This window comes from Serinus canaria, chromosome Z, assembly GCF_022539315.1.
Source record: "Serinus canaria isolate serCan28SL12 chromosome Z, serCan2020, whole genome shotgun sequence".
Classification (NCBI taxonomy): Eukaryota; Metazoa; Chordata; class Aves; order Passeriformes; family Fringillidae; genus Serinus; species Serinus canaria.
The window spans coordinates 24702215-24723631 of NC_066343.1; the positions used below are offsets into that span (position 1 = coordinate 24702215).

The 21417-nt window shown below is 37.9% G+C and overlaps 1 protein-coding gene across 1 annotated transcript in view; it reads left to right on the plus strand.

The window, feature by feature from the left end:
- Positions 1-10259: 10259 nt before the first annotated feature.
- SHOC1 (shortage in chiasmata 1) overlaps positions 10260-21417 on the plus strand; it is a 49838-nt gene continuing 38680 nt past the window's right edge. Inside the window, exons 1-6 of the mRNA XM_050987173.1 lie at positions 10260-10317; positions 12303-12380; positions 16095-16224; positions 16805-16886; positions 18486-18676; positions 20413-20575. Coding sequence (XP_050843130.1) covers positions 12312-12380; positions 16095-16224; positions 16805-16886; positions 18486-18676; positions 20413-20575 — 635 coding nt within the window. The 5' untranslated portion in view covers positions 10260-10317; positions 12303-12311. The remainder of the gene's footprint in view (positions 10318-12302; positions 12381-16094; positions 16225-16804; positions 16887-18485; positions 18677-20412; positions 20576-21417) is intronic.

Below are 21417 nucleotides of genomic sequence, written 5' to 3' on the forward strand. Positions count from 1 at the left end.
TATAACACATATGATTTGCTTATAAGCACATTTGAAGCTGAAGCTCCCTCACTCATGAAATCTACATTTCCAGTGCAGCATAACAGTGCCCTGGTTTACACTCATATCTTCCAACTACCAGAACAAGTATCAGTCACAGCAAAAATGTTCATCTTAGCAAAAAAAAAAAAAAAAAAAAAAAAAAAAAGGAAAAAAGGAAAGCACAACGATGGATGACATGAAGACTGGGGAATGGAGTAGCTGACTTATTTTGAAGAGTGAATTTTATCTTCACTTTCTTATATTTCAGTGTCTCCAGCATCAGCTGTCCCTGCCACCAGGTAGGGACATAGCCACCCTCAGAAAATGACCATCAAAACTGAAGAAAGTCTTTGCTTGTTTGATTTTTTTCCCAGCAGAAACAAAGACTCTGTTCCCCCTGCGTTCCTGTGTTATGTTTAATTCTGTGAGCTATGGATTGCTTCTCTGCCTCTGGATGCCTGCCAAAAGAAATTATAAACAGGATTACTTTGTTGCTCAATCTTGCTCTTGTAGCTTTTAGTAAAGTACTGAACTTCCCAAAAGCCATTTTACATTACAGTTGCTTTGAGAGTGTAACAATCCACCCCAAAAGAACAGAAGGAACCTTTTGGCTCCATTCACTACCTGCTATCTTACAGGACAGCTTTAAGAATAAAAAAGATCAAGAAGTTTTCCTTCAAGTAAAAGTTAGATATTAAAAATCCCACAAAAATAACAGCAACAAAAAAAAAAAAAACCCCACCAAACCAAAACAACAAAAAACCCCAAAAATCAAACAAAACTGTTTGAAACTGTGATGTTGGCCATTAATTTCAATCCAATGTCATATTAGTTACATGGGAATTCCAACTGTTTTCAAACTTCTGACAGTGAGTGAGGCACCAAAAGCATGACATGACATATCAACATTGCAGAAGACAAAGAGTCTTATAACTATGCTCCTGTTCTCCCTGCAGGACTGATGGAACATGCAATTAGGCTCTGGAAGTGTAACATCACCAGTGTTATGCAAACACTCCTTACGTGACTGTATCATTCTTACACCCGTACATTACAAATCATGCAGTGCAAGAAGCTTTCTCATTCAAATAATTTACTAATTTTATAATTTAACATTGCTGTTTGGTATTGCAAGGAAAATATACATGATGAATGGAATGGATGGGCATTGGGAACTGGATGTCAGAATGGGATTACACGGTATGCTGTGAGGGTCCAAGTCTAGCTACTTTTCTGATCTTGAGTTTAAGGAAAGGTTGTTTGATTTTTAAGCATCTTCCTTTATGAACTTGGATGGAAGTTCCTGAGCAAAAAAATGTGCAGTAGTGTGAGTTATTGTAGACCAAGTAGGCCTAAGACAGGAGTCAGGAGTATTAGCAGGAATTAGAAATGAAGCCTACTAACTAAAGTTGCTCTCTCCTGCTGGCTTTCTGTCAACACAAAAACGATCCCTCTACTCAAATAACAGTACAAGCGTCTCCAGCTGATTAGAAGAAATGGGCTTAGACACTGCTACTGACACATAACTGCAGGAGGGTAAATAAAAGGACACATGAAGGCACTCAAAACATACCTGTGTACAAATTAATCTCAGACTCAGGGCACTCCCAGCACAAAAGCTCAGATGACATACATAGCAGGGATGGAACACTCTTGTGAAACAGAAGCAACTGCTTCTGTTTCACACTCTTGTGAAACAGAAGCAACTGTGCTTACAGTGACAAACTGCTGCTTGTCACTGTAAGCACAGTCCAGTGATACTAGGGACACATGACAAACTCTCTTTGTGACAGCTATTGCCATATGTGAAATTTTTGCTACTGCTACAGCTTCCAAAGCTGTGTTTCTTCCATCTTTTCCCTAAGAACAAAGTAATTACATCCTATTCAGACAGTTTCTGCATATAAGCTGTTCCAACTACATTGACAACCCTAAGAATTTGCACCAGTTAAATTTTCCTCTTTTCCACGACTCTAGCTGTTAACATTAAATGTAATGTTTCAGGAGGAAACCAGGCAACATCTCTTTAATTAATTTCTGTGGTATAAAAAGCCTGACCTTATGTACTGCAGCAAAAATAAGAAAGAACTCCAGAACAGAACATTAATTACCCTCTCACTACACCAAATAATTTGTTCAAATATATTCATAAGCTGAAACTTGACTTAAAAAAAATTTCAATAATTATGGCACTTTGATCCATGATTCTGAAAGTATTTTCTGTTGTAATACATTACTCAAAGTCAGGCTTGGATAAGAATAAGAATTGGCACCAGAAGTGAGAAGATGGCACTTAGATAAGGCAAAGCACATTGCATGCTTTTAGTTTTACCTCTGTTTCTTGGGCAACTAACATCCTCAAAATTGCCAGTCCCCAGGGTATATTAGACACTGTTAATAAAATCTTGTGGCTACCATCAGTAACTTCCATTTTAGGACCTTTACTTTAAAACAATCTATCCTGCTAAGAAGCATCTTTAGAATCTATCTTCTATGCGACAATTTCTTTTGTTTTCCCTTTAAAAAAACATACCAAACCCTTGTCACTAGATTTTACACATCATCATAAAGAGAATGCATTGGTGCTTACAAATATTTACTAAAGGCCACAATTTGGAAAATATTTTACTCAATGCTTACAATGTCAGCAACACAAAACTCTGGCAAACAGTGGATGATGGGTTTTAAGTAGTTAAACTTTTATGGCTTTTTAATGTCAACTCAAAACAAGCCTCCCTCTGTGGTCCATCAGATGTGGAAGATGAAACCAAACAGATGACAAAAGTATGGAGAAACCAAGTAAAAATGCCTAGCAACTCACAGATATTTTGAAATTTTAAATGTAGCTTCCTACATTAAACCCCTTTACATCCAGTCTGGTCTCATGTCTCCTCCAACAGCTACCAATAATCATTGCATCTTCTGAGGGAGTAAATAGATAATACGTGCTGGTGTGGCAACACCTAATGAACGGTAAAAGGTGAAGGGGAAAGAAATAAGTCTGTCATTATTGGTCCATGTGAGCTTTTCTGGCCATAATGCTGTCTTTCACCACCATGGGGTGTTTGAGGGATAGTTAAAAAATGGTAGCAGGAATATTATCAGCACAGTCCTAAGGCAGACATCTTGACATCTCCCAAACTCAGATAAATTCTGAGCTTGATCATTATGTCAAAGATTCTGTCTAGTAAAAAAACCCTGAGCTCTCCTTGGAACTACCACTGCTGTTACAAAGCCTTGAAATAGTTAATTGCAGAGCTGTACTTATTCTAGCTCTTAAAAAACATATATTTTAGAGCCTATTTTTTTAGAGTGCCTACCCTATACCAGACATCACAGCTCCTGAGTGTATTCCAAATAGCCATTAGTGTGTTATCTGATGTATTATGTCACAGCCTTGCAAAAAAACAGCATGTGTTTTGGATTATAATGGCCAAGAATCCATCAACATCTTAAAATTCTGCAAGTGTTCAGTGAGCAGTTAAGCTTATATAAAAAGAATTCACAGCCAGCTGTTAGTCCTCATGAGATCATGATGTCAGTCCCTGCTCACTGCCCACTGTAGTACAGACTGGGACACTTACCTCATAAACGAAGAATTTTTCATTGCAGGTTCTTACTTCCTTGGACTCTCCTGCTAGGAGTATTTATCCAAGGCCCTCCATTCTAACAACCACAGGGGGCTGCTGATACCTTTGACAGAGAGAAAGACCAATTTAATTTTGTTCTTTTTTCTCATTATCACCTGAAGTGCTTGACAGAAACAGCAGGCCATCCTTCCAGCAGCAGAGATGGAATTATTTGATGCTCAGACTTGTTCTCCTGCCCTCCCATTTGTAAGTCACATTTGTAAGCACAGTAGACACTCCTGAGATGGTATCTGAACTACAGTCCTGTCATTAATCTGATAGTTAACTGGCTTTCAGAGCTGGAAGATACTATGACCTGTCAAACTTAGTATGTGGAATGGCACCAACTTGACTTAATTTCAGCTCAGATCAGAAGATGTTGAGTCTGACTGTGATAAGAAAGCACCTGGAGGAACTGTCAAAAATCTCTGAAAACCCTATTTATCCAGGAAAACTGCTCCATCATAGTTAAAATAGCCAAAATGTTCAGATATTTTCTAGGTACAGATGTGCTTTTCACTGTAACACCAGAAATATCTTCCTGTAATTCCTGCATTAAAAAATTATTCTTTCTTCTATGATTTGGTGCATATCAATGCCATTAAAGCCATTAAGAACAGGCTACAACAATGCATTCTCCCTGTTCAGGAGACTTATGAAAACTCATGGAGTATAACACTTCCTACCACTGTCAACATCTCTTTGTTTCTGTTACAGTTTTATATCCTGATCAATGCAATTTGCCATGTTTAACTGAAGTGCTACTGTAAAAAACTGCTAAACATTAGCCAAAGTCAAGATATTTGGAGACACAAATAATATTTCTCTGTATTTACTACAGTTACTCATTTTATGTGCAAAAATGTTCAGTATAAGAGATCTCCATATTTTAATCCATATGTAAGCCTAAGTAAAAAAACATACATCACTCAATCAAATAGATTTTTACTAAACTTTTACATTAGAATGCAACACTTGATAAGCTTGAGCCTCACAGATTTGCTTTAGCATTCTACCAGCTACTTCAGTCTACAAACACATCACAAATTATTTGACTTAACAAATTATAATTTCAACTGTGTTATTCAAAATTTGTTAATTTGCTATTCATTAAAAAACTCAGCGACATCAGCAATAAATATTGTGACTTTAATAAATAAATACTGTTATGCTGAAGAACTTAGCTTCTCCATGACCAAATTCCAAGACACTTTGCTCAAGATGACTGCCCAAGATGTTAGAGCAGTTTTGGTCAGCCACAGACCTATCCTGGAGAGAACTATTCAAGCTATTTACAAATACTGACTGAAGTCAAGAGAATAGAAAACTACAGCTTATCTGCAACCCCACGTCATTATTATGAATAGCCTGACTCTTGCCCTTTTTATTAAGAATTCCATTAATACCTAAGTTTTCACAGTTCTGGATACACAGGAGAATAAAAAATGTAAATGCCCCAGATCCATCATCAAATGAGCTCACAGAAAATAACAACCACTAAAAATACTTAGCAAGCAAAGAAAATATGCATGAAACAATGCCTGAGAGACTTAGTTGGTGTAATAACCACACAGAGACTTGGAAAACTGTCTTCAGTAAAGAGAACCACCCAATAACACATGCAGATTTTGTGGTCATCTTTGCTCCTTCTGCAGTTTTTTGTTTGGTTTCCTCCACCTACACACAATATATGGTTTCAACTAATTCCTGTTTGATTTGGTATATCACTAAGGGCATTGCATTGCCTTGCCTGAGTTTGTCATAGCACTGTAATCTTACTGTTATTCACAAATGTTGTAAAACTTCAAAATACAATCCCTGCTTTCCTCCTGTTGCCTTGGCTTTAGTGAGACTTTCCTAAAACACACAGCAGAGGGGTGTACCCTTGACCTCTTCAGCCACACTGCTTTCATCATCTTTCTCTTTTCAGCCCTTCACCTTTCCTCTACTGACAGCTTGGGCAAAAGACTAGCTGTTTTTCAGAAGGTGTGGATGTCCCATCCCTGTAAGTATTTAAGGCCAGGTTGGATAGGGCTTTGAGCAAACTAGTCTAGAAGACAGATATGCCCATGGCAGGGCAGTTGGACTAGAGGACCTTTTAAAGGCTCTCCCAACCCAAACCATTCTGTGACTCTTTGGTGCAGGAATCACAAAGTCCTGTGACATGAATCCTCCACTCACACAGTGAGGTAAGCTACTACTGAGCTTGTAGAGGAAATGTTAAACATATAGATTTTCCCAGCAATTATCCAGATGCAGTGAAGGCTTGTGTAATTAAGCATTAAGTGCAGGTAGTCTACTGATCTGGTCTGAAAGCTGCAGCATTTAATGGAGTAGAGTATTTCAGATTTCTGTCTCTATGTGAGGTGCTACCCTTAAGCATTATATATGTGCATTACATATTTCCATTAGGCAGAATTTATTTTGCCATAACCCAGCAAAAGTTTCAGAAGCTGCTTTGAAGATGCAGAGACAGGAATGGCACCATGACAACATGGTAGGGAAGACATGGATGTTGAGCATTTTTTAATGGCAGATGCTCTCTACAGAATGGTGTTTCTAGGCCAGAAATGCAACCCAGGACTGCTGGAATTATCCATCCAACTTCACACTTTGCATGTATCTGAGTTCAGATAGGGTTGGTAGCTAATGGGAAGAATAATTCCCTTCCCCAGCCTGAGCAATGAAATACACAGCACTCCGCCATGCACTGAAATACAGAGCGCCTATATTGACTGTGCAGGGAGCCTGACACTAAACTCCTTGAATTAAACAATGTATGTGTCTCCCTGGTGATTAAAAACACACATGGCCACTGAAAGGTCCAGAATTTCCTAAGCTTACTACCTGTGCAGAACAGAAAGGACTGGCCATTGCTGTTCAGATTTAGACTCAAGTCACCATAACTAACTGTCCCAGGAACTTTTGGAAATATTGTTGCAGTTGTCTCAGACAGGAAAGTTACCTCACTGAGAAACACTGAAACAAATATAGCCATTTTGCCTTGTACTTTTCAATGAAATGATGCTCAAATGCAAAGTCTTGGTCAAAAGGTAGATATTCTCTGAGGCAGTGCTTTATGCTTTCACCCCATTTCTACAGCTAGCACACCTGTGGCAAAGTATTATACTACATCATCCCCTACAAAATGTCTTAGACCAATTTTTAAAATGAACAATAACAAAGATCTAATCTTAAAGGTATCACAGAATAAAAACATTTCACTCATGTTGTTTAAGTTTTTATGTGTATCCAGGTTTGTCTGTGACTGGCACATCTTCCTGAGGTCATCTCTGTGTTCATATTTTAAACTGTGTGTTCAACTCCTAAATGATTTTCTTCCACCATGCAAATGGGCTGGAGTCACCCTCTAGTGTCACTCACTCTGATGCCTGCTCTGGTTAGGATAAATAAGGTTTGCAAATGTGTTTCAAAATACATTCTAAAATGTTTTTATTACAATGGTATTAATTATTTACTTGAACTTCTTTCAGGGCTTAGTGAGCTACATGTGATAGAAGTGTTCTTCATACCTTCATACCAAAAAAAAAAGGAAAGGAAAAAAGGTGAAAATATTACCTGATACTTCCTCCTCAACAAATGGGATTTGGAAAAACAATGCACAAATCTTTAGTGTTATATGCCAATGATCACATACCATACATACATGGTTTTTCTCGGAAGATGGAATGATAATTTGCAGTATTTGGGAGACGTTAAACAAGTTCACAAAATTTCTGTGTCAGCATAATCATTTAGTTGTCATAAAGTTTTTATTTTCTCTCAAAAGAAAGCAAATAAAGCAGCAAAGAAAATACATCAAAATTCCATGAAAGCATTGTACTTTTATTTCAGGGGCTATCACTAAAGCCAATTTCCCTTATGAGATTTTTTCCCTTCTGACAGACTTTGGGCTGATAAAAAGACCTCTTGAGATACCTGGAGATAAGAAGCCCTTCTTTTTCAGTCCCTGTGGGATTTTTCTGCCTACACTTTGCTCTTGCAAGAGAAAATTGTTCACCTAGATGTGTGACAACGACAGCCCGTAGCGGAGCTCAATTATGTCCACAGCAGCCTTTCACAAAATCTCTTCCACAACCACTGCTTGATTTGTAACAAAGGGATGTACATTTTTCTACAAATGATGAATGAATATGGCAACCTCTCTTGATTTTTCATGCATTCTAGCTAGAACTTAGCCATGTGTCCTATGTCATCAAGTTTTTTATTTTTCTCTCATCACCATTTTTAGACTTACTAATTATATTTTCCAGTTACTTTTTTTCTGAAATGAAAGTCAGTATAAGGCTTCATTGCTTATATCATTCCACTAATTCACAAGTTAAAAAAAAAAAATCTATTTGTTCTTTGTTTTCACTTGAAGTGTTATGGCATTACTTACTGGGAGATGCTTACTCAGATGCTCTGAGATGGTTTCTAGATAACTGAAAGGGAATTAGAGCCTTCAACAGCAGGTGCAGCTCTTGCCTGTCTTGGAAGCGTCCATTTCTCATCCTGCTGAGTCTCCTTGCCCTGCTGCAGTGGTAGGACACACACTGTCTCTCAGACACTCATGGTCTCCTTGAGTCTGTCCCCCAAGAATAGAACTCAGCAAGCTTGATCTGCAGTAGGGGCTGCTCCTGAGGAAAAGAACCCAAGCCAGAGGCGGAGTTGGGCAAGTAGAGGAGGGGCTGTGGATGGGTTGCTCACACAGGGTGAGGAGGAGGTGGTCTCTCCAGTGCCTCCCCTCCCTGAGAGCATCCCTGTGTCCCTACAGGCTGCCACATGTGCAGCACATCCCCAGGCTGCATCAGCCTCTTGGGAAGGGCTGCTCCACATCCAGGCTCACGAAACATGGCTGTAGGCCATGAGCATAGCTGGGGCTTCACACCCCTCCTGAAGTCATGAATACTAATCCTGACCCTGAAGGGAAATAAGGGGATGCACCGACATGCCCTGGCACAGGGCAGCAGGAGTCCCTGTCCCCTGCCTCAGTAGCCACCATCTCACAATGCTTTTCCCAGGAAGGGGAATGAGCCCTGCTGGAAGCATGCAGGGTGGAATGTGAACACCAGGAAGGCTGCAGGCTATGCAATGGCACTGCAGCAGCTGAGGCAGCACAAAGAGCTTCTGCACCAGGCAAATACCTCCTCACCTTTCCTCTTCAGCCTGGGGCCTCTGTGCCAGGGACCTGAACCTTTGCCAACAGCTTCTTTCTCCTGGGGATGGGGTGGGATTGTCTTAGCATGGGTAAAATGTGCATTACTCTATATTCCAACTGGGGAGGATCACTTCTGAATGAAGTATATCAATTGCAAGTTCATGGGCTCTGTATTGTGCCTACTTGGCCTAACAATTAATCTCCTGATTCTTAGGCAGCTGAATAAAAATATACTATAAATATATAAATACCAAGAAAACTATAAATTACCTGCATTTGCATTTGCATTTTTCATAAGAATATCTGTCTAGGAAACACTAGCAATATGCCTGTGACTGAGTTAAACCCATCCTCAGAGGTAAAAATAATATTTTAAAACCCCAATTACCCCAATAGCAGTAAAGAAAGCATCTGTCATATGCTTTTTTATTTAACTTTTTCACTCACTGGAATCTATAAATATTGATGGAATTCCTGGAACTAGAGTGAAAAGTGTAAATTTTGTTTTCCACAGAGAAACCAACCCTCTTCTGGAACTGAACCTGCAATGAGTTCTTGGAGGAGATGCATTTTTCCAGACTCCCCAGAGTATTATACCAAGTAGCTGAATGCACCCGCAGCAGCACTGTCAAGGGTTTTTGCACTCTGGATCTGTTCTCTGTGGGTATCCACCTCCATGGTAAAAGGAGGCATGGACGGACAATAAAATGGCTTTGTGTAACCAACAACAGTAAGGTGTGATTTGAGGAAGCAGAAGTGTCTAGTTACGGGCTAGGATGTGTGTAAAGTCGGATGGTGTGAGGTAGGGCAGGGGAGATGGGGCCTTTGCACAGCTTCTCCTGAAATGTTTGTAATTCCAGGGACTAGTCAGAGTCTGGACACCGCAGAAATCTGACACTAAACTGCCTTGTGAGAAACACAACAATTTGTTCGAGGTTTGTGAGAGCAATTTGGGCAGCCATTAAAAAAAAAAAAAGGCCCTTTTCCCCCGTAAGCTGACTGTCACTGACATTTCACAGGTTTTCAAAACACAGAAGAGTAAGTATTTCTGGGTATTAGGTCGTGCCTCGTAACAGGCAGCAGGTCAGCCGTTCAGATGTGATCCCTTTAAAAACTAACCCGGTCCCGTCGTTTTAACTTCTTCCCCCATGCAAGCTGCTACCGGGGGAACAGAAGAAGTTACTTAACTGCTTTTACTTATGCATTTACTGCTTTAAAAATATTTTCAACTTTGAAAATCATGTAAGCTCTCTGATCGGCCAACTCCTGAGGATTCCCCTTGGTTCATGCAGCGACTCGGGACGCTCCGCTCCTGAGGGAAGGGCGGGAGGCGGGAGCAGCGGCAGCCAGTCAGAGGGGACAAGCTCAGCAAGATAGACAGCCAATCAGAGATGAACTCTCGGGAAGGCAGCCAATCAGAGGGCTGGGTTCGTCGTTACCCCCCCCCCGAGCGGGCGGGGCGAAGGCGCCGAAGCGCTGAGGGAAGGGCCGTCGTGAGGGGCTGAGGTGGGTGTCTGGTTGGTTCCTGTTCGTAGATTTGAAAACATTTGATGCTGGCAGAAGTACCTCGTCTGGCATATTTCGTTTACTGAACGTGGTGTTCCCTCGAGGTCTTGGAGAATTAAGCAGGGTCATACTCGTTGTTTTTCGTTTAAAAATTTTGAAGACTCCCTTGTAGGCTCACAGACTGGTATTTCTAGGTCCCACTTTTTCAGTTTTAAATTGGAAATTTGGAACGTACCCGGATGTAGCCCGGATCGTTGGTTACTGATTGACACACTCTTAAGGAACTAATGGTACGTGGAGTAACTACTGAGCAGTTCACTATTTCTAGGTGTATTAATTCCAGTTTAATCACTGTGAGTCGTAGTTGAAATTCTATAGCTAATACTTGAATTATCGCATGGTTATATTGCTATAAAGAAGTTTTAGTCAGTGATACACATCAGTCATGCTAAAGTGCAGTTCTGTCCACTGCCCTCCAGCACTTAATAGTGAGGTGTGGATCCACTCCTCCTTACAAACCCATCCCTGCTTAATCTGTGGATGTCGATCTGTTGGAGGATCCAGCAGGCTGTCCAAAGGGTTTTCTCTAGTATCTTGTGATTTTGGCCTGCTTCTTAAAACTATCCACACTCCTTCCCTTAGGAGGTTCCCTTCTAGTTTGTTCTCTATATGATTTTGTGTATCTTTTTACCTGTTTTGTTTTTTTGCCTGAACCTTCCTTTTTAGTTCTCCTGCACTACTTTTCTCTGTCCTGATTCCTTTCAAGTAGCCAACTATCCCCTAGTTACTTTTTCCTCCACCACAGAATTGGTTCCATTTCTATACATCCATACCTGTAATTGGTATTTCCAGATTTGTTAGGCAGGCAGTTTTAGCCTCATGTCATGATACTTACTGGTACATACAGGAAGATTGCCTTCTACTTTGTTCTCTATATGATTTTGTGTATCTTTTTACCTGTTTTGTTTTTTTGCCTGAACCTTCCTTTTTAGTTCTCCTGCACTACTTTTCTCTGTCCTGATTCCTTTCAAGTAGCCAACTATCCCCTAGTTACTTTTTCCTCCACCACAGAATTGGTTCCATTTCTATACATCCATACCTGTAATTGGTATTTCCAGATTTGTTAGGCAGGCAGTTTTAGCCTCATGTCATGATACTTACTGGTACATACAGGAAGATTGCCTTCTGTCACAGGTTTCCTTTATGGCCCTACAATTCATTTTTATTGAAATTCAATTACGATGTAATTATCTGACTTTCTCTTTGAGTTTCCTACCTGTTTTCAGTTAAGAAAAAGTACTGTCTTACCTTGTGAGGATCCCAGCTACAATATGTCCTATTTTGCATTCAGTCTGTCTCTCTAGCCTTGTATAGTTTTTACCTTACTCCTGGTTCCCCTCAGAAGCATGAACTGACTTAGAGACCTGGTGTTCCATCAGGGCCTAGTGCTCTCAGCTAGCCTATACAATATCTCCTTTTTTCTTGTAAAACTGGAAGCAGGGGGAAAAGTCCCCTCACAAATACATGAGGCAGTGAGAAGTTAATAATCTAGACAGTTGAATTAATGCCTTTAAAAATGAATTTATAATCCATTTTAAAAAAATCACTGAATCACTTAATTTAAGAGTTATTACTTAAGGGAGATAATTTGTATTGCCTATATTCACTGAATGGTTCTAGAGATTTTCTGAGAAATAAACACCAAGAAGCATAGCTAGGAAAAGAAAAGAAAAAAAAAAAGCCCAGTTCTTTCAGAAAAAAAAAAAAATCAAATGTTCATGGTCTGTTTTTGGTCGGTTAAATCCTTCCAGAGGAAGAATATTGATCACTTTGTGTAGCCTTCTGCTACAGGAAATTCAATCCATTGTGCATGTACTAGAAATTATGAAGCTATTCATGTTGAACCTGAAATTCAACCTCCTCTTTCAGCATTTTAAGATGAAACAAAAAGTTTTTAACTGATCCATGTTCTCTGTGTCTTCCAGACAGTTGAAATGTTGAAAACGTCACAAAGCAAGATGTTTGCAGCTTTGAAGTATCACGCAACAGACTATTTATATGAGGTATGGTTTTATTGTTTCTCTTAATAGTCTGAACAAAATATAGAAAATTTAGTGAAATTAAGAAAAGGATGTGCTAAAAGATTGAGTGCACATTAAAAAAGATAACAAGAACTACTTTTTTCAAATTCTCTTTCAAAGAGGTTTTTGTGCTGCACTTCGTGGGTTAACATAGTGAAGTGATTACAGGCTTTTTAAATTAAAAAATTAGGTACAATTTTGCACAGACTGTAAAGCATCAATTATTTTTAGTGTCTGTTGCATTTATTTATAATGGTTTACTTTTCATGCACATACAAGTTTCGTGTTTAGAGCTTTCTTTGGAGAACACACTGTGCCTTCTAATAAATTAAATTAATTACTTTCCGGAGAAATAATCCAACTTTCTAGCTACTTCGGTGTGTATTAGAATAGTGATACACAATGCTGTATTCCTTAATGATTGCAGGGAAAAATTTTTGCAATGTTTTAAATTAAATTAGTGGAAAGGAGATTTATTTTTTTTCCAGCACAAATGATGACTATTTTACAACCTCTTATCCCCAAATTACCCTGTCATAACTGGTTTTTACTTACTTCTATTTTCAAAGAAAGGCCGCAAACCAAATACAAGACTTCTCTTGCAGAGGAGCAGAGTGGTGCTTTGCCAGAAGGGGGCATTTGCAGTGAGTGAGCAGAACCATGTAGCAAGACGTGATGCCTTCAGGAGTTCAGGGAAAGTGGAAGGACGCACAGAAGCGCTCCTAGCACGTATTTGGAGAATTGCAGCCTGGGAAGTGGTCCGGCTGTAGTACTTGGGTTTGAGCTGTGTTATGAAACATTGCCCACATCCCTTTCCTTAGAGTACAGCAGCTGTTCTGTAGAGTGCCTGTGTATGTCCCTGCTGTTTTCTTAGATTGTAGCAACCAGAACTTCTTTTTCTATTGTATTTCCAGCAGTGTGCAGTCTGTCATGCAGTGTTTGTGTAGATATCTTCTCAATGTAGTTCCATTCAGCTTGATCACAAGTTGTTTCCATGTTATCTACAAATAAAAGAAATTGGTGTTATCAAAACATGTCATGGGCTATATGCAAAAGAGAATTACATGGCTTTTCTTGCCTGAGTTTTGAGGAGGATGGTGCTGACATCAGGACAACTGAAAACTTGTAGAAGAGAAATTATGAGTGACCTGCAGAATGGCTGCTCTGGAGCAGTATAAATCTTGCTCTGTGGTGCTACCAGAAGGGCTCAATGGATGTGATCTTACATTTAAAGGTATACAGATCTGACTGTGCAAGGGAGATGCTGTGCTCAAACTGCAGCTTCTTGTTCCACTCCTATGCCTAGTTGCTGCCCTCTAGAAAAAATTGCATTGTTTTTTCCTCTATCAATTGCACTTGATTAAAGCTTACAGCTTTTAGGAAACACTGGAATTCAATGACCTTATATCAAACTGCTTCCTGCACATAGCTCACTCAACTGGATGTGGAATCCTGCTCCTAATATACTTGTTATGCACTTTTATGAATTCCAGGTATAGTTTTTCCAGCTTCCCTTTTTAAGTATCTTTGAAGAAAGGAGTCTTCATCCTAGACACAAGAGTTACATACTTCATTCTGCTGAGTGTTGTAGATGTGATTGCAAAGTCATCTTGGTAGTGCAAGGTTTTCCAGTGATATAAACTGACAATACATGCAAACTGAATGGAATTGGGATAATATCTTTCATTTGGAAAAGAAATGTGCAGAGACCTTTATATTTTCTTGATACACAACGGTAAACAGGCACTGATTGAATGCTATAGCTATTAATAATGGCTTTGAAAAACACTTTTATATATTTGAGAATGGCAAGAAAGGATGTGTCTTATCCGACTTTATGAAGTGAACTAATTCAGCTTAAGCTTTACACTTAGAACTGTTTAATTTAAAATATTTTGTAAAATGCACAATTTTCCTGGTTGAAGGCTATTACCTGTGATGATAGCTCTAGGATGTATTTCTTCCACTTCACAAATATCAGTGAGAGGAAACAATTTTAGCTATTAAGGTAAAGTTAGCCTTAGTAAAACTACATAGTAGTGTTTCAAATTTCTTTCTGATCTCTGTTTTATTATTGCATGTACTTATTTGCTCAGTAGCTTCCACTTTTACAGTAGCAGTAGCATTTTTCTTTAATCTGTAAGTCCTTTGACAAATTTTATGTACCCATTCTGACAGCTTCTTTTAATGAAGAGAAGTGTTATCCATAGCATTTCCTGTTCCTGTTATCTCTATTAGGAAATTTACTAGCTGCCCTTTATTTTATGATAAATGCAGTTGTTTCAGCAGTAACTTCAATACAGATTACCTAAACTAATACATGGCCAGTAAAGCGTAGAAGACATAGGTCCAGCTGCCCATAGTTGTCTGCTTCTGTCTTCTTTATTCAGAATTTGTGAAAGAGGTCAGTGAGGAAATGCCATGCTTTGACTTAGGCAAGAGGGACTCCATTCGATCAGATCTGTTTTTTCACAAGAGCCTTTTAAGGAAAAGATGCTATGATGGCATGAGTTTTGGGGTTTTTTTATTAAAATTAACTAGCATTTACAGAATTGTAACTATCCCACAAAGGATTAAATGGAAACAGAAAAAGGATTTGTATTGGTGAAGTGACAGTATTTGTTTTCATTGCTTCCCATGTGTTTGTTTGTTTGTCAGTGTTGGCTTATTTTGGCTTGTGGTTTTGGGGTTTTTTTTGCCCCTAAGTTTTTTCTTTCAAGAAGGTTTGCAAACTACACCAATAGCATTAGTGATTAGTCTGGTTGCATTCCAAGTCAGTGAAATATTTCAGGTATTTCTAGTCTATTACCTGAGATTTCTAGCAGTACAACCTATATTTGACTTGACATCATATGTTGGAATGGCTGGGCAGTTCTGGGGCCTGAAGCAACACAGCTGAAGTGAAGCAGTGGGTTTACAGCTAGAGAAAAGTTTCTGGTTTTATTCATTATATTCTTTCACATGACTATAGCTAGTTCTCTTTTCCATGACTATAGCTAGTTCTCTTTTCTCTTTTCCATATGCCTTTTACTCCACAGACTTTTAAAGAGCAACTTCTTTCTTCTTTCAATAAACTTGTTAAACACAAATGTGTAAGTATAATTTTTGTTTGCTTCCTGAACTCACCAGTTATTCTTTGGTTCTGTGCTCTTTATACAGTACTGGGCATGGGTTTCTGTGACAAAGGAACTGTAAGATAGTTTATAGAACTTGGTATTCAGTGAAAAGTTACTAAACTTGCCACATAGAGTATTTCATTCCAGAATTCAATTGATTACTGTCCCTGGTTTTAGAGAAAATGAAAAGGCTTTAAAAGGGCTTTCATTAGCTCATAATGACACATGAAAGACAAGAGGCCTTGAAATATTAATAGCACTTGAAACTGCAGTAATAGGAATGATACTAAATTGTTTCTGATTGGCTTATCCATGTGTCCATTCAGACCATTCCAAGTGTTAAGGTAAGCACTTGTAATTGCACATTCAAAGCTTAGTTAAAGGGTAGCTAAGAGTATGTTCAATTCTTCGTACTCAGACATGTAGATTAAAAGTTAAATAGCAAATCAGGTAAATGTTAGTATCTTCTCTTAAAAAGAAGAAAACCCATGAAAGCAGTGGGAATGTTTGAAGAGGCAGTGCACAAAAAGAATGGAGCTGTCTCTCTCGTGATTTTATCACATGCCTTTTTTTTATTCAGAGCATGGCAAGGCAGAAGTTTTCCATCTGGAAATTATCACTTTGCTTTCCTCCCTGTTTACATCAAGATGAAAAGTACCATCTCAGTGGACTCTTTGCTGATGATAAGTATAGGAAGCCATGGACTAGAAGTATGTAATATAATCCTTAAGTTTAGTTTAGATTTACTGTAGATTAAAGAAAAAGCTTATGTTTATCCATAATAAGATAAATTTGGTAAAAAAAAAATTTCCAGACATAGCACTATGCCCTTTCTTATAGCTCTTGAAGGTAGAACATCTTCATTGCCCAAATTGAATTGGGTGATGGATATTTATTTGAGTGGCATCATAAATGAGATGATATTTGATAAGTTTGTAGAGATCTCTGGATAGATTTCTTTCCAGAGAAATGTTTATGGAAGAAAAGCAATGATCAGAGATAAGTAAAATACCAAATCTGATTTGTTGGGAGAGGTTTGGAAGATGATGCTGAGGTTATGAGATGTGACAAAAAATGAAGTCTTCAAATGACAGACAAAGGGAAATATATGCATAAAAGTGTTTGCATCTTTCTTGTGCATTTGTATTACTGTTGCTAATGGAAACTAAAGGTGTTGTTTCTTCTATACGTCAAGTGTAAAGTTTGATTAGCCTCTACAATGATTTAATCAATATATAAAAAGTAATTTTAATATTTTCTGCATGACTTTTTCACTTCTTTTCATCTTAGTTGGTTCAACACAGAACATGGTGGCTATTTCAGTGTTGGAGCAATGGAAGAAAAGTTTACTTGTGGAGGATTTCCTGGAAAAGTCAGTAACTTTAAGTTAAAAATATTTATGATTTCTTTGATATCACTCAGGTATTTTGTGAATTATACGTTAATGGTGAAAACAGAATATGAAGATGTTTCCTGACAGTACCAAGTGTGCTGAAGCTATACACTCTATCAGACAGCTTAGAGATGGGCTTTTTCACTAAAAGTAGCATTGTGTTTTTATGGAGTTCACTAGTTCTTTATATAATTTTAATGGTTGTGTAATCTATTTATGACATTGGAGAAAGTCTCTGAAAACTGCATGAATATGAAAATAAGCTGTTTCCCCTCTCCTCTGTAAGACAATTATCTTATGTAACTGTACAAGCGTAGCTATGTGACTCAAAAATATTTCCATACTTAAAATAGTCTGCATTAAAATATTTGCCATTTTCTAGAAAAGCCCTACTAGGACTTTGACTTTGGAAGAGGTGGTCTGTGTAGTCTCAAAATAAGCAACTCAGGTTTGTTCTATCTATAAAACTGTAGTGAAACCCAGTGATTTCAGTGAAGTTCTAACTTGGGCAGTGTTTTAAGGTTAATGGATTTTCAGAGGCTTATGCCATGTGAAACTTTTGATATTAGTTATTATCAGTACCACATGGTTTTTACTTGTCAACTATACTACTTATAGCTTAAAAATTAATTTCTGAACTACAACCAAAATGTTATAAAATAGTTGATTTTTATAAGTTGATTTTTATAAGCAGAGATTCCCCTCTAATGCTTTACACATGAAGTCCTGTGCTCAATTTCAGAGGTGTACTTATACACTGATTGTTTTTATGAGCCTTATCTTAAGATGACTAACAAATAGCAAGATGATGTAATGCTAAATATTATTTAAAATATGAATAAATCAATAGGATGCAAAATTGAGAAATCAGTTGTCTGAAATGAGAATAGTAAGTACAATAACTGTAGATGAGCTGATTTGGGTGCTTCAGAAATGTCAGCACTCATCAGAGTTACTTTATTATTGCAGTCAATTTATATGGGTAGCACAGCATTAACACATGTTTTAATAAACTATTGTAACTGTTTTGTCCAGATGCTTGCTTAGCTCAGGAAAATCATGGGGTTTTTTTTCCTTTCTGCAGTCAAATGATTTTCCTACTTATTTGGCAAACAGTAGGGAGGTTTTCTTAATAAACAACACTAGTACTGAGGTTAGTATGAAAAGTTACAGGAAACAGAAGTGGTTTTGTTTCTTCACTTATGCTGTATTTTTCCTATTGATGTTACTTGCAGTTTCTTCATGGTTTTTTGAAACAGAAGTGTACATATAACCCAGCAGCAAATTTTTGTCACAAACCTTATGACATCAATAGGTTTGATGCTTTTTATATTTTTGTGCAATTTTATGCGGGGTGTAAACTTAAAGGACTTTTTCTTGAGGAAAAATTGAATGTGTAGTTTGACCATGGATCCAGTGACAGAGAGAACTCTAAATTCCAGTCTTCTTCAGTGAGTATGGTGATAATCAAAGTTCTTGGAGCATCTAAGTGCTGTTGATTCACTGAGGAGTCAGGGAAGTTACAACATTGATTTTGCTACAGCTTAAGCATCAAGTATTTTTTGTGTGTTTTTTTAGGAAACCTATCTCCTCTGTAGAGTTTCAGACTAGTAATGATTTGATAGAAGTTATTCCAAGTTCAAATCCTTGCTCTCAGACTGACACAGAAGAATCTTTTTTACTTATGAATAATGCTTTTAAGGAAGACTCCACCGAAGACAAATATTTGAAGATTTACTATGCCACTGAATTTAAAGAACCACAGCAAGGTAAAATGTTCAATTTGCTGTTTTCTGAGTTTTGGTTCAGTAATCTTGTTAACTTTTGTAATTTTTTGCACATGTTCCAGAGACATTGATGAGATAATTTGGGTGATCAAAAACTTTGTAGTGGCATAAGGTATAATCACTAAAGACAGATTTATTCCCTGGAGAAGCAAGGCATGTTTTAATAGCTCAAGAGAGAAGCAAGCCAAAAGAAGTTTAAGATAGATTTGTTTATGGATAGCTGTTTGAGTTAGCATCATAAAACAGTTACAGTTTGGTGGGAACATAATCAGTATCCATCATTTTCAGGCACTGTGAGAGAACAGTTACAGTTTGGTGGGAATATAATCAGTATCCATCATTTTCAGGCACTGTGAGAGAACTGTGAGAGGGTTATTACTGACAGGGAATCATTCAAATTAAAGGGAGATGTGGGAATAAGGAGACATCCATATTGTTAAAAAATAAGGAAGGACAAAAAACTTCCTTTGCCCTTCTATATGTATTATATCTCTGTAAAATGTTTGTGTAGATACATATGTATTTCATACTGCAAATGTAAGGGATTGTGTCGAAGGGGTTACTGCATCACTTCTGTCTCAGGGGAGCAGTAGTTTAAACTCAAAAGAAATAGAATAATGTGATGGCTTAGGTTGGAAAGGACCTTTTCTGGGAGTTCACTCCCCTGTAATTAGCTCAGGTTGGTCGGATCCTCATCCAACTCACCTTGAACACCTCACCTCTGGAAATGGAACCGCCTCACTACTAGGGATGGGGCATCAACCTTGTTGTAAGAAACTGCTTCCTTATATCTAATTTAAATTATCCCTCTCTAAGTTTAAAACTTAAGACCTTAAAGGTCTATCCCCACCTTTCCTATAAGCCTTCTTTAAATGCTGAGAAGCCACAGTAAGGTTTTCCTGGAGCCATCTCCTCTCCAGGCTGAGCATATGTCAATTCTCTCACAGGAGAGGTGTTTCTTTCCTCTGATTGTTTTTGTGATTCTTCCTCTGGACATGCTCCAAGAGGTCCATGTTTCTTTTTCTACTGAGGACCCCAGAGCTGGATGCAGGGTTCCAGGTAGGCTCTCACCAGAGCGGAGCAGAGGAACAGAATCCCCTCCCTCCCCTGCTGCCCATGCTGCTTTGGCTGCAGTCCAGGGCATGTTTGGCTTTCTGGGCTGTGAATACCCATGGCTGTGTCATGTCCAGCCTCTCACCCACCAGCACCCCCCAGTCCTGCTCACAGGGCTGCTCTAGATTTGTTTATTTCCCAGCCTGTGTTGATACAATCTCATCTTTCTTGAAATCACAGTAATTTGCAACCATTTTTTTTTCTTTGTAGTTAGGGAATCTGCTGTTAGATTTAGGCACGTATGAAGAGAGTGCATCATTTCTACATTTAAAATTGCACTGAGCTAAGTTTCTTGGCCAGAACCTGCTTCGTAAGTTCCTTTATCATATTTGAAAGTGCAAACAAGGAAACAAAAAAGTACTTCTTGTTTTTAACAGGTATTATGTAAGATAAAGGAAAAAGCTAAGGAAAACTAGAGGTTATCATGTGAACTATAGAAGTCTAGACTTGCACTTTAAATGTTTTAGGATTTAAGTTTAAAGTAAAAAGCAGTTATTGTTTTGCTGACATTTATAGTATTCCCACAGTTGCTCAACAATTCTTTATTCTGATAATTCTTAGTATTTTTATCTTGTTTTATAATGTTTTTTCTTCTATTTTGTCAGATTTATGTTTGGAAGAAGAGTTTGTTTTTATTGACAATCTTGAAAGTTTTCTTAAAAAATTGCCAACTTTATCTATACTTCTGAGCAGACTACAGTTTTTTTTAGTGAAAGATCCCCTTTTAGATTCTGAAGGCCAGTTTTTAACAGCAGAGAATATTTTCAGGTACCTACAAATTTCTGTATAATATTAAACATAAAACATAATCTGTGTATAATGCCGTTAACATTTTTAAGTGTGTTGTATTTTACCTTTGTAGCTAGTTTATGTTTGCAACAGGTAAAGACTTCAGCTTTTCATCTTGGGAAAAAATGAGTAGGGTGAAATTTATATGCATTAAGAAAACTGGATTAATGAAATTGTCATTTTTACATTCTATAGGTGTGAAACACAATCAGGATATTAGTTTTGGAATACTGAAAAAATGTGCATCTTTAAGAGACTTAGTCCTTCCTCAAACTGACTGATTCCCTATCATGAAACTATCACTAAATTTAATTTAGGGCAAGGATTTTACACATGCTTCCATGTTCCTTTTTTCTCTTCTCTCAGATGTGCTGCCAGTAAATCCATGCTCTTACCCTGTTGAATTGTATTTCTTCAAGTTCAAATATTAATTATTCTTATGGTTTTGCTCAGTTTTGTATTGCTAGGTTGATTGAATTTAATTGAATGATACCTATGTCATGAATTTGAACAAACCAGTACATTTAAACAGGTATGCTGTATCAGAAATGGGCAAAGTATTTTGTTAATATACTCATCATGTATATACATTCATAAAGTCTGGCTAAATCTTGTGCTGATTTACTTTGTGCCTGGACTACTTGTATTGCTTCCTTTGCACTTGGAAGCGTTGCATGAATGAGAGGCAAGGTAAAACAGCTTTTAACTGAGCCAGATGTACTCATACAGTAGAACAAGGAGGAATGGGGTTGTTTGCCTATTTTTCCAAAGATGAGCCTCAGTCTTGCAGTGAATCTTGGATTTAAGACTGTGTGAGTACT